General features: G+C 44.9%; 1 protein-coding gene across 1 annotated transcript; it reads right to left on the bottom strand.

Annotated features, from left to right (window-relative positions):
- Positions 1–387: 387 nt before the first annotated feature.
- MSMB (microseminoprotein beta) lies at positions 388–11,637 on the bottom strand. Its single transcript, XM_087863188.1, is given in 5 exon segments — positions 388–711; positions 4,470–4,589; positions 5,640–5,677; positions 5,679–5,755; positions 11,623–11,637. Coding segments are annotated over 5 exon segments (447 nt in total). The 3' UTR covers positions 388–514.
- Positions 11,638–14,222: the final 2,585 nt, after the last annotated feature.

The following is a 14,222-nucleotide window of genomic DNA, read 5'->3' as shown; positions in this document are numbered from 1 at the left end:
AGCAAACACAAAGGTATATGGGGACATAGTATGGAGGATGCTATCTGAAGAAGAGGAAGGAAGGATAAACATGAAAACCTCAGAGAAAATGAGGGATCTGATTTCATCTTGAAGACACATGTATTTTTTGGATTGTTCACCAGATAGCTGGACACCAGGGCAGCAGACTGTAGACATATCAGAAATGACAGAAGCAGCAGTGGTCCCCTAAGGAGGAGACATACAATGATCTATTGCAGTATATATTATAAAAACATTACAACTTTTATTCGTATTCATTTTTTGTCTCCTTTCAGTGTTTGCATGCTTTATAATACATACATAATTTATAAACTAATGTGTAATAATTTATAAACTAAATCCATACACAGATTTAAATGTTTGCTCAAAAACTTTTTTACTGGTAGATAGGGTTACGCAATCATAGATTGTTAGAGGCCAAAGAGGAACAAGGCCTGGCCTGGGAAAACCTGGGCCCTCTCAGGCTAGGAGCCCTGGGCCCACTACAAGCACATTACATTATCCATTCAACTGACATACAAGTCCTTTCTGGGTGATTCTGTTCTGCCACCTTATAGCTGCGGGTCTCCTTGTTGAAGATTTTCTGGCACTTGGCTTTTGTCACAATGCACAGATGTAGTAGGGCTGTCACTGAGACAAAAGCAAGGCCTGTTAGAAGGGATAGGATGCCTGGCCTCCCCAGGACTAGCTCTGTGGTGGAAGCAGCCTACACTCCAGCTGTCTGGGATGCCCCTCACCAACCTAAGGTCACTCTTTGGCTGGCAACACCAAAGTGCCACCTTCGGGAACCCAGACCTGAACACATAGAACCTGAACAATCAACACATAGACCATCCCTGGCATCATTCTTAAACTCCTTCCTGCCCTGCATGCGCAGAAAGATAGCAGTAAGTTCTGATGGGCCCAGAAGCAGATCTGGGCTCCTGTGGGGCCAGGCATTTTGTTCTGGCCTGACTCTTCTTGCTTTCCCTACTCAGGTTGTGCCAGGCATATTGCCGCTTGAATATGGGAAGGGAACTGTCCCTGGCATGGAGGCCAGTTAGGATAGGAGCTGGCTCAGCCAAGAGAAACAGAGAATCACTCCAGGTGAGGGGCACCTGAGTGGCTCTGCCTTTGGCTCAGGTCATGATCCTGGGATCTTGGGATCGAGCCCTGTGTCGTCTCATGGGGCTTCTCCTTCTCTGGCCCCCCACCTTCCCCCCCACCACCCCTTCCCGCCCCCTGCTCGTGCTCTATCTCATGTGCATGCGCTCACTCTCTCTCTCAAATAATTTTTTTAAAAAATCATAAAAAAAAAAAATCATTCCAGGTGGGGATCATGGAACAGAAAGAATCTGATGAAAACTAGGTGTTACCAGACAGAGAACCAGTTCCGAACTCAGGTTTGGCTGTTCGCTGCTCTAAAATCAATGCTTAAGAAACGAGTGATGGTGGGAAAGGAAAGGTTGCTGGAAGCTGGCAGCCTGGGAAGATGGTGGACTAACGTCCCAAAGAGCATCTTCTCCATCCAGGTGAAGCTAGAGAGTCGTAAAGGGGAAAGGGGAAATGATGAGGTGGCACTATGTGCAGGACACGCTGGTGCTCAGGTGGTTCAGCATATGTTGACAAGATACCGAACAGATTTACTGCCATCAGTGGCGGATGTTTTCAAATGTGGTCAGGACTTAAATCCTGGGAAAGTCTGGTCCTTCATTCCTCAAGGCCAGTCAGTGGTCTGCAAAATCTCAAAGAAAGTAGCTTAGTCCTGCTACAAACCAAGGGACTTAGGTCGGCAAGCAAGGAGTGCCTAAGCTTGAAGCAAGTCAACCCTTAAGACCAGCTGGAGTGCTGTTACATGAGGACCATCTCCCTGGGAAAATCCACCCACGCATTCAAGGGTGAGAACAATGTTAGAGCTCATCGCTCTCCAGAAACAGACCCATAAAGCCCAGATTTAAGTTGCTTCTCCCCAAAGTGTACATAGAAGCAGCTATCCCCAGGGCCCTTTGTGATATAATGTCTCCTTCCAAAAGGTGGCCCTTGACTTATTTTAACAAAAAAGGACATTTCAGTACTCTCCCCAAAGAGTAAAAACCATAATGAGAAACGGAAAAAGATTTTCCCAGGGTACCTGGGGTGGGGGTCCTGGACAGTGGGGAGACCAGGGCAGTGTGGGCCTGGGCCTCCAACCTCAGGTTGGACCGCCACTGGGCAGCTTGAGATCTGGACAGCATCCCCTAGAAAATGCAATAGGTCAAAAAATTCTCCCAGATAAAATGTAATCAAACCCTCTATTTTGCTGTGGCAAATAAATAAATAAATAAATAAATAAATAAATTTTTTAAAGTTCATGAGAAAAACTCAGTAGGTTGTGAGACAATTACGGGCAAAGGAGTTGGCTCTGAACAGTAGGGAGAAATGCACACATTTCCTCCGTGTGGAGCAGTGTTCAAATAGGATAGGCAATGTGGCAGGAAAGAGGGGAGGGGCACCTTGAGCTCAGGCTAGATGTCAGCTACTGACCCAGGGTCAGGGGAGACAGAACTGGCAGAGAGAAGGCATTACATATTTGAATTAATCAATTTATATTTAAAATCTCGTTTAATTTTCACATTCACCTGATTATCCCTATTTTACAGTGAGTAAACTGAGGCTCAGAGAGATTAAGAAATTTATCACGGTCACACAGCTGGTATACAAGAGAATGGTGAGTCAGACCTAGTAACTCTGACAATGACTTTAGCACCGGGGCTCTTCTCACTTCACTCTTCTCTATACTAGATCCATGGGACCCTGGAAGAGGGTTGTATTGACATAGCTGTGATGATGCGGCACTGACCAGGGTCGGGGAGTGCCAAATCCAGGGGACGTGGATGGCTTGGCCTCTTTGGAGATGCACTCTTATATCAGAGAGGAACATTTCACTGGTCCTTAACTTGGGCCAATATAATCACACTCCAGAGCCACACTGACACTTTATACAAAAACAGTGTCAGATTTCTGGAACAACAAAACCAAGGTTCAGTTATAATATGTGGTGGCCCAATCAAGGCAATACCTGGGAACCTGCTTCAGCCAGCCAGCCAGCCCGTCTTCCAATCCATTATCCTTCTTGTTCCATTAAGCACTTAACGTGGGGCACACTCAATACATATTTTTGGAATTTTCCAGACACTTAAAATCTGTAGCACTCAGGTGTTTAACTCAAGTGCTTGTTCCTCTACTCACCAGTAGTGCCACAAGTCTCTCTGAGACACTTGTTAAAATTCAGATTCCTTTGCCCCTATAGATTCTGATTCAGTAGGTTCTGGGATGGGCCCCAGAAATCTACATTTCATCAAACTTCCAGCTGTGTCTGTGATCAGGCAAGTTTGGGAAACACTATTTGTGCCAATGCTTCTGTCATCAGAGCAGCTCCTGTTCTTGCAAAACGCTCTAGGCCAAGGCTGGCATGAAGGCATCAGATGGACTGCGGGGAGGGGTGTGGAGAGTGGCTCTTGTGGACATAGCTGCTGAGGAAACAGGACAATTTGGGTACTCTCTGTTTTATCACACCAAGCACTAGACCTTTGGTGTCCACAGTAATCCAGCAGAAAACATCTACATGACCTTTGTGCTGACTTGAGTTAAACTGAGCAGTGAAGCAACACAGGGCTTAGAGTGTAAAGCACATTACAGCCCATCCTCTGCACCTTCACATGCAATCCCTCTGCTGTGCTCACAGCTACTCCTGTTCTTGCAAATGGCCACAAGCCAAGGCTGAAGTGACACTGCCTAACTGCTAGAATACCTTCGGATGATTGGGTATTATCTCCCATCCTGAGTACGACCCCTCTGGATATAGGCATTTAATAATAAAATAGTTGCCAAGTTTCAAAACCTACTTAAGGGAAATAAGCCTGGGGTAGAAGCACCCCACATGGATGGAACATTATTCAGCCTCAAAAAGGAAGGAAATTCTGAGACATGCTACAACACAGAGGATCCTTGAGGACATTATCTTGAAATAAGCCAGTTGCTAAAGGATAAATACTGTACGATAGCACCTATACGAGGTCCCTAAGGTTGTCAAATTCATAGAGACAGAGTAGAATGGGGGTTGCCAGGGACTGGGTGGAGGAGGGAACAGAAAGTTGTTTAATGAGTACGGAGTTTCAGTTTAGGAAGATGAAAAAGTTCTGCAGATGGTTACACAGAAATGTGACTGTACTTAATGCCACTGAATTTTACACCTAAAAATGGTTAAAATGGTAAATTTTGTTTTATATATTTTACCACAATGAAAGAAAGAAAGAAAGAAAGAAAGAAAGAAAGAAAGAAAGAAAGAAAGAAAGAAAGAAGGAAGGAAGAAAAGAAAGAAAAGAAAGAGTACTGAAAAACTAAATCCCCGTCAGGATGGGAATTTGAAAGGAGGGAGTGGCTATTCCTCAGAGAGCAGCCCACAGAGCCCAATCCCCTATTGGCCCTACTGGCTGGAGACTTCCTTGTGGCAGCAGTTGGTCCATCTTGGCCACAAAAACACTCCTCACAAACCTTAGTATTCCACTTGGAGTTTGGCAAGTGTTTGACTCCACTGAGATCCGTGCATTCTAAAATAATACATGTGGCATTGTGGCAGCGTCATTGGAGTCCCCAAGTCACGTAACATGGGCCAGCCCTTGCCATCTGCACCCCTCTCAGAGAGGGACAAGCTCATCACGATTAAAGGTGTCTAAGATAAGTGCTTCTGAGTTCACCCACAGCTAAATGCCGGTACTGTCCAGTTCATGCCACTGATCATGTTTTCTAACAGCAAGCTTAAATCCTTCCAAATTTTATTTCAGAACAGACATTTCAAGAAAAAACAAGGCCTTCCTCTTTAATCAGATAGCTGTTATGAGCTGAAGGCTGCCTGTGGCCAAGTTTCTTGTTTTGTTTTTTCTGTTGGATTATCTCTGGGTAAATGTTTCATTTCTCCACTTTGCTCTGGTTCTGAACCCCAAATGCACATGTAAAAGGTCTTGAGTATTTTTAAATTTACACCTGTTCTGGGTCCCACCCCAGAGCAATGAAATCGGAATCTCTGAGCATAGGGTCCAGCCTGCCATATTTTTAGGAAACTTTCCAAGTGATTCAAATGTGCAACCAAGGGTGAGAGCCCCTGCTTTAGATCCTTGGTGATCCAAGAGTGCTGGAAGAACTAGCAGCACCAGCACCCCCGGCAGCCATCTTGGACGTCACTCCCACTCCAGGCCCGCAGAATCAGAACCTGTATTTTAACAAGATTCCCAGAAGGTCTGCATGCCCATTAAAGTTTGAGAAGTACTGCTTTGGAATCATCGATGGTTTTCCACCCTGCGTGCGTGTAGGAGTTGATCAAGAAGCTTTTAAGTGTGCATCTCCTACCCCAGAGATTCTGATTTACCTGGTCTGGGATAGGGCCTGAGCATTGCTAAGTTTCAAAAACCCTCCACAAAATTCTCAAACAGCGAGGGTTGAGAACTAGTCTTACATAAATGGCATATTCAAGTTCCTCGTTTGACTCCATCCCTATATCTGCCTTAACCCTCCTTCTCATGTAGATTCAAAGACCTTCATCTGCCAACAGCTTACATCTACCAGGCTGCAATAATATAACAAATTGAGAAGCCAGGACCTACCATTAGATAAATCACATGGAGTGTTCTTATCAGGTATAGCACTGAGCATTGCATAAAGTCACGAAGGTGGCCAAAACCCAGAGGCTGCCCAAAACATTACGCAATGTAAAGCAGGGCTGGGAAAGAGAACCAATGAATTCAGATGGTAATCACTGAATGAATGTCCTGTACCAGGATCCCTGCTGGACTTGGCAGGTGGTTTAAAGGTGGACCTTCTACCCTCAGGTAATCTAGCAAAGGAACAAGACTTACACATAATACTTGAAATAAACTGGAAAAGGAGTTAAATGTGAGTCCCAAGTTATAGCGCAATGAGAGTGTGCTATTTTATTACAAAGGAGGTTCAAGAAACCCTTGTGGATAGGTGATCATTAGCTGCTTTTTCAGAGTACATGTAATTTAAAGGACAGAAATGAGGCAGTAAAGGGACTTTCAGGAAGATAATAAAACACTGATAACGATACAGAGACAAAGAAAATGCACTAGGAGACCTGATGGGGCAACTGGGTTAATCGAAGTTCTCAGACCATGAGGCTAAGAACCTTGTTTCCAGATGATTAAGGCACCTTCAGGGCTGCCTGAATGTATCAGCCCATCTAGGCTGATACTGAATCTCTAGAACAAAGTATCAAGTTGCTTTTGTCAGCCTTTTGAGATGAGCAAGCTAGATAAACAAACTTTAACATGAGAATTTACAGGAACCTTTTAAAAAGGAAGATGGGCTGAGGATGCTTGTTCTGTAAATTCTAAAATTAAAATTAAAATTAATTATGAATGGATGCTTCTTGAAATAGTGTGTTACTGATATAAGAATAGAAAGACATAGGTAACAGAAACAGAAAAATCAGAAAATATTTTATAAATATAGATAAAAGATTGTATAAAATAAACTTAGTCTTTGAAATCTGTACAGATTGATTATTCAGTAAATGGTATTACAACAAGTGGTAGACTATTTGGGAAGAAACAAAACTAATCTCCTACTTTAGTTTCCACAATGAAATAAATTCTAAAGGATTCGAACGCTAAATTTTTACAATAAGATCATGAATTCATCACAGGAAATATAGGTAAATATTTGTCTTATTCTAAGAAAAGAAAAATAAAAGAAATAGGTTTGAATATGTAAAAGTTGTGAGTCCATCAACAAAATTAAAAAGCGATGACCAAATTTGGAGAACAATTTCATTACAAGAAGACTTTCTGTCTAAATATCAGTGGGAAAAAGAAAAACATCCTAGCAGAAAAAATGGCAAAGGAAATAAAGGGTCATTTCATGCACATGCATGGACCCAAATAGAAATGATGAGCAGACACATGAAAAATGTCAACTTACTGATAACACAAGAAATGTAAATACGTTGATAAAACAGAACCATAATGGAATAGCAAGAATAATTATTCAATTTCTCATACCCAGAGGGAAATAGAGGCATGTATTAGAAGTGAAATGCACAAGGATGGTTTATGTTGAGCAATTTTTATGAAGAGGGATGTGATGGTGCATCTCCAACTTCTTAAAGCTCTTTACAACATTTGACTTCACCTGTTCACTTTGAGGACTTTATTCTAAGAAGGATGGCACAGCAAAGAGACAGACAGTCCTCAACAATGCTCACTGCAGTGGGAAAATGGAAAAAAAAATCCAAATGCCCAAGAACAGGGCTGGTTGAGAACATGCTAATTAAAGAAAATAAAAACAAAAACAAAACAAACAAAAACCTGGTAAACCAAGGAGGTAAGAGAATATGAAATGCCATGAGCAAACGATCACTATGTATCATGAAGTGAAATACCATGGGTTACATCACAGTTACCTACCATGGTGATGAGCAGGAATCTTTACATGCCTGTGCACCCAGGGAAAGTCACACCAAACTTACACAAGAGAGGCAACCACCCATCTGGCACTATTCAGAAAGACCTCTCACCGAGAACACATTCCGTGCCTACAGAAGGTTGACTAGATGCTTTAGTTGTTCATAAATCAGGTCTCTACCCCAATTATACATTTACTTTTGCCATCCGCACCCCTCCTTTGCCCTTGACTTGAAAGAGCAGAGGAGAGGAGAACTGCTTTCCTGAGCCTTCGTCCTGTGCTGTGTAGATGGCCAGGCACACGACTCACAGATGCCAATCACACAGCCAGCTGGCCAAGCCGGACTTCAAGAAGGCGTAAGAATAGCTCAGTGGGTCAACTCAGCAGAGCCGCCAGGGCACTCCTCTTGGAGTCTATTCTGAGAGAGCGGGTATGTCCCAAACCCAGCCTCCAGGGCAGGAGAGAGCAGCACTCTGCCGCCCTGTTTTCCCTTGACAAGCCACTTGGGCTAGAATAGCTCGAACTCCCCAGAACTCTTCTTGAATCTTAAGTCTTTACTCCCTGCAGCATCAAGCAAGCCTTCCTTCTCGTTCTTCAACAATGATCTTCCAAAAAACCCCGCTTGCTCCCATGATGCCCAGGATGGCTTTTAAGGGGCACCAACAAGCAGAGCCTCCTGGTATATTTGAGGGACTTACCATGTGTATGAGTTTGCTCAGGCTGCCATAACAAAATATCCCAGACTGGGGTGGGGGGATGTGTGTGCTTAAACAACAGAAATTTATTTTCTCACAGTTCTGGAGGCTAGAAGTCTGAGATCCAGCTGTCGGCAGGATTGGTTCCTTCTGAGGCTTTCTCCTTGGTTTGCAGATGGCCTTCTGCTCCCTGAGCCTTCACATGGTCTTTCCTCTATGCCCATCTGCTTCCTAATCTCCTCCTCAAAAGGAAACCAGTCATCCTGGATTAGGGCTCATCCTTGTTTTACCCTCAACTACCTCTTTAAAGGCCCTATCTCCAGGGGCCCCTGGGTGGCTCAGCTAAGACTCTGACTCTTAATTTCAGCTCAGGTCATGATCTCAGGGTCCTGAGATTGGGGCTTCAGGCTTGGGGCTTTGGGCTTTGCGCTTAGTGGGGAGTCTGCTTGAGGTTCTCTCTCTCCCTCTGCCCCTCCCCCGACTATGCACATGCGTGTGCTCTCTCTCTCAAATAAATAAATAAATAAATCCTTTAAAAAAAATAAATAAAGGCCCTATCTTCAATAGAGTCACATCCTGAGGTACTAGGGCTTAGGACTTCAACATGTGAATTTTGGGAGAACACAATTCAACTCACTACACCATTTTGTCCCTAACTGCTTTTCCTCCACAGCTTGCTACAGTGCCTAAAATTCCACCCTGGGTTGGCCTCTACCCACAGAGGAGAGCTCAGGCCTCTTAACCACTTGGCTCTCCAGGGTCTTCAGAGCTGACCACAGTGACCCTCTCCGGTGCCATCCTCTACCAGCCCTAAAGTCAGTCTTACCATCCCCCAACACTGCTTGGGGTACTCTTACGCTCCCTTGAAGGCCTGTGTCCCTGCTCAGCAAGGAAACCACAGGCTCTGGCACACTTCTGCTTTCACCTGCATACGTTTAAACCACATCACCTCTATGTTCCTGGAAGGCAGGGGCATATTTTTCATGGTTTGTAGCCCCTTGGTTTCTTTTGTAACACCAAGTTTGAAGAACTTCCTAGGGTATGAGTCGCATTATACATAGGTAGCAGCTAGGACTTGCTGTCCTAGCATCTTTGTCACAGGCATGTGACCTCGGTTCCACAACCAGACCCACTGAGCAGGACTCCCTTAAAGAGGATGCATGGGAACCACTTACCTAGGAACGATGGTGGTGGCTAGGCAGCTCCTAGGACAAGGGTTTCTAGAGGCCAGTGTGCAGTGACCAGTGACAGTGAGATCTTTCTGGAGCCATTGGCAGTGGGGTTTGGGGTTTCTACTGGACAAACCAAGCCTACATCTCTGGCCTTCCATAAAGCCTGTGAGTTTCCCGTTATCTTTAACAAACTCCTTTCCTGCTCACACAGACTACAGGAGGTTCTGTTGTTTATAGCTGAGAACTCTGTGACTCAGTAACCATAACTTATTTCTGTTGATGTCCTTCCCACTGACTGGCACAGTGCCTGGCAGAGAGCAGCCACACAGGAGAGATTAACTTGGGTTAATGCAAGTATTCCAGAGCAGGAGAAAGATCCTGACATTGTCACTCAGTGCAGTGGTTAGAAAGAGCTCAGCTGCCACTCATTAGGTGCTGGCAGGAAGGTGATTCTGCTTTCCCACCCCCTCATTCTCTGCCCCCCCCCCCCAGGAGCCTGAGTGATGGGGAAAGGATGTTGTGAGCAAGGGTGAAGGCTGCTCACAGAGAGTGGAGAGAAAGGAAAACAAAATGAGCAGCCCTCTTCAGATGTCTTGCAGCCAGCTCTACCCAAACCTGCCAGATTGATTTTTAATGTTTGCTCCTATTTCAACTTTCATCTTTATAGACTGAACGGGCCTTATTTTTCCCTTTATTTTAAAATGTATTTTACATGCACACATGCGTGCCTCTCTTCCACCTGTCTCCCAGTCTGTCCGTTCGTCTAGATTGAACTCATGGCTGTCACTGATTCAGCCTTGCTTGAGATGGTCTGCACATACACATGCGTGTGCGTGATTTGCGGAACACAATTCACAGGGCATTACGCACACTGGTCTTTCTGTATCTTGCTTTCTTCTCTTAGTGCTCTATTCATTTTTGTTTATGTGCCTTTGAGCCCTATTTCCACTTTTTAAAAAGTTTTATTTAAGTAATCTCTACACCCAAGGTGGGGCTCCAACTCATGACCCCAAGATCAAGAGTCACATGCTCTTCTGACGGAGCCAGCCAGGTGCCCCGTATTCCCACTTTGTGAAAACTTGTTCTCTTAAAATAATTTAAGACTCAAGCAGTTGCAAAAACAGTACAGTGGGTTCCTATGTACCATCCCCCAGCTTCTCCTAGTGATACGATCTTAAATAATCATAGCACATTTTCAAAACCCAAAACTCAACATTGGTACAGTTGTAGAATAGTGTAACTAAACTACAGACTTAATTCTGATTTCATCAGTTTTTATATGCGCTGTCTGGTGTGTCCAGTTTCCATTTAACAATATTCCACTTGGCTGTCTGGGCCTTCTCCACCATGTTACTTCCGAAGCCGGCAGGGTAAGTCCAGGGCCATGTGACATATCACACTGGCTCTGTCACTTGCCCAGAGTAACATCAGGCATTGCCTAACCTCTTCACAATTGACAACCTCCACTAGGTGGCTTTTATAAAGGTCCTTGATACACTTCTGTTTTATTTGTGTCTGTGGTCAATCTGGGGTAGTAGGAAAAGTTGAAGATTCGTACATTTTGAAAATATTTTCCATATTTGTCCCATACTTTTTCCCATGGAGGTGGAAATAATGAAATATAAACAAATATAAGAGATCAGTGCAAGGGAAAAATGATCTCAAATTGGCCAACTACCCCATGACTTCCTGGCTGTATGATCCTGGGTAACATATGTGGTACTAGTTTGCTTTTGCCTGAAGTGAGTATCACTTAGGGAGGACTTGGAATTGTGGGCTATGCAGGCAGACAGACCTGGGCTGTTATCCTGGTTCTAAAATGTTTACCGTATGGTCTTAGGCAGATGACTTAACCTCTCTGTGCCTAATTATTCATCTAAAATGGGGATTATAATAGCACCTACTCTGTGGAGTTGTTTTGCAAATTAAATGAGATAAAACATGCTAAACGTAAAGTGAGATCAGGTCTCTCCTCCTCCGGTTTCTCATCTCACTCGGAGTCCAAGCTGGAGTCCTTCCATGGCCTGTCAGCCCCTCCAAGACCCCTTCACCCCCTAGCCTTATGTCTCCTACAGGCCCCTCACACATTCCATCCCAGTTGCCCTCACCCTCCTTGCTTGCCGCGGACACCTCCAGACATTTACTCAAATGTCACCCTCTCAGTAGGCCCTTCCCTGAGGAATTATACAACATCCCACCCACATGCCAGCCCCCCCACACTATCTTCTTCCACACCTTCCCTGCTTTATGTTTCTACAAAGCACAGATCTTCACCCACCTAAGACACAGTGACCTACCTGTCCATTTGTCATTGTCTGCCTCCCCTCAGCTAGACTGTCAGCTCCTTTAGGGCAGCCATTTTGACTCTTTTGCTCATGGTTTTATTCCCAACACTCAGAAAGCACCGGGCACATAGTAGGGCTTAACGAATACTTGTTGAATGAATGAAAGACCACAAAGTGCTTAGCACAGTTCCCGGCAACCAACATGTACACTGGAAATGGGAGCCACAGTTTCACTGCCACTGTTGTATAAACTGAGATCAGCGATACCAACCACCAGGCTTGCAGTGAGATTTAAATTAAGCCACGTGGGGCGCCTGGGTGGCACAGCGGTTAAGCATCTGCCTTCAGCTCAGGGCGTGATCCCGGCGTTATGGGATCGAGCCCCACATCAGGCTCCTCTGCTATGAGCCTGCTTCTTCCTCTCCCACTCCCCCTGCTTGTGTTCCCTCTCTCGCTGGCTGTCTCTATCTCTGTCAAATAAATAAATAAAATCTTTTTTAAAAAATTAATTAATTAATTAATTAAGCCACGTTTGTGGAAGGGGTGGTAGAAACTGTAAAGTGCCATGCAAATAGGGGCTGAGAATTATTATCACAAGGCTGTTTGTTGATACCCTGGAGACGTGGTTCATTTTTTGGACCAGTCCCTGGGACTCAACGGAGCTTGTAGCCTATCACAGAGTAACTACAAGCAGATTAGTTTGCCCCTGGCAGGATGCAAAGCTTGTGCTCCGTGTTCTGCCCCACCAGTTGCAGTTGCTTGCGAAGGAGCACACACGGTCTGCACTTGCCCCAGGACCCTCTCTCTAAGCCAGCCTCTCCCCCTAGTCACGGCTGGCCCCAGGACATTTGCCATGCCGTCCCAGGCTCCAGCTGTCGGGAGAGAAAATATTCCATATCTCTCCTTTGAAATGGACTTTCGAGGCCACAGTCAGTGTGGGGCCAATATATTTAATATCGCTGTAGTTAAAAAGAACAAAGTGAAGAAACTCTCCTGGGAAGTGGGCTTGCTTGGCAGCCAGGTCTTTACGGGGCGTAGTGTTCTGATGGGGTTACCACATCCTGGGCTGCCGTGCTCAGCATCCGAGTATACAGACAAAACCACTACTTGCTCTGATCTGTGACCCCACAGGGTTGTAGCAAACTTCCAAGAAACCCATAGATGAGTGTTGACCTTCCAAGGCTCCTTCATCACACTGAGGAGGGGAATGAGGAAAGGAAGGACACGTATGGAGAGGCTTCCCTGTGAGGAAGTCTTCCCACTCTGCAGATGAGGAAACAGAAGACCCTCTCACTATCCCACAGCTCGTTAAGTGAGAGTATCTGAATCAGAACTCTGATCTGCGGGCTCCCAGCATTCACTCTCGGCTGTATCTCACGGTCTCTCTTGAGCACGGTGTCCTTGGGAAAATGCTGCCTGAGGTGAGTGCAGAATCAGAGCAAGATTTCTGCACAGGCTAAGAGAGAAGTCGGTTCTAATCCAAGTTCTCAAAGGATTAGCATGAAAAATAAATGAGAGACTGTATCTAAAGATTCAGCCCAGGGCCTGATACAGATAAAGGGTGATGTCATCATTTTTGATAGTGGCAGGTGACGCCAAGCAACAGCAGCTTGCTGCATTTCTCTCCCCGCCCCCCACCCCCCCACCCCACCGCACCAGGAGTCTGGTGGCCCAAGCCTCCTCTCCTCTGGGAAGTGCTGGCAATGCTCTGCTGGATTTTGTCTCTGTCATGTGCCATTTGCTTTCACACTGGAGACAGTACCACAAGCCACAAGCACGAGGCCACACTTCACTGGGAACACACCCTTTCCATCATGAGATCTGTCTGCAGCTCGTGATTCTGGGGAAGAGGGAAGGTGGGGGCAGCTGGCTTCTATAACTGGATGATCTTGGTCTATGTAGGTTTTTACTTGCTGATTTCCTCTCAGAAGTAGCTTCAATTTCACATTTTATGAGATACCATGTGAAATCTTGTCATACCTACTGGGTAAACATCTTTCCTGATGATCCTCAAACATTGCTTCCCTATAGTTCACAGACAGGCCTTTGAGAAAAGGTGGGCAAAGTATTGGCACATGCAGGAGTTTTGATGCATTGATTTGATAAATATTCATCAAGTGCCCATTCGGTGCCTTCTGATTGCACAGCAAATCCTTCCTTTCAAATCCCAATCCAGGATTATTTTATTTTCAGCAATACAACTTCCCTTACTGTAACCCAGGGGGATTCATGTTTGCTAAATTGATAGGTGGCTGGTCTTTTAATTTAATTAACATAGATTCTTCTCTCTCATGGGAGACAGATAATACAGAAAAACATTGCTTGGCCCTTTATGTGTATCTATTCTTTTTGCCAAGTCCATTTTACAAGTGAGCCTTTAAAATGTTTATTTTAACAAACTGTATTATGGCTTTTAAGCAGCAATGAGCTAGGCCTGAGACTGGGGGGGAAATCCAGTGACTAGCTAGTAAATTGTAGCATTCCATACACGTCAGAGGGAAATGACTATATCTCAGAGAGCAGGGCAAAGGAGGGAGGAAAATGAGGGTGGGTGCACCTCACATCATCATCCAAAGTATAGCAATAGTGGGATAAGCCTGCTTACCTCCCAG

This window comes from Ursus americanus, chromosome 6 (genome assembly GCF_024610735.1).
Source record: "Ursus americanus isolate L20-20 chromosome 6, mUrsAme1.1.p, whole genome shotgun sequence".
Lineage (NCBI taxonomy): Eukaryota > Metazoa > Chordata > Mammalia > Carnivora > Ursidae > Ursus > Ursus americanus.
The sequence above is the reverse complement of the archived record's forward strand: the minus strand, read 5'-3'. Positions and strand labels throughout refer to the sequence as shown.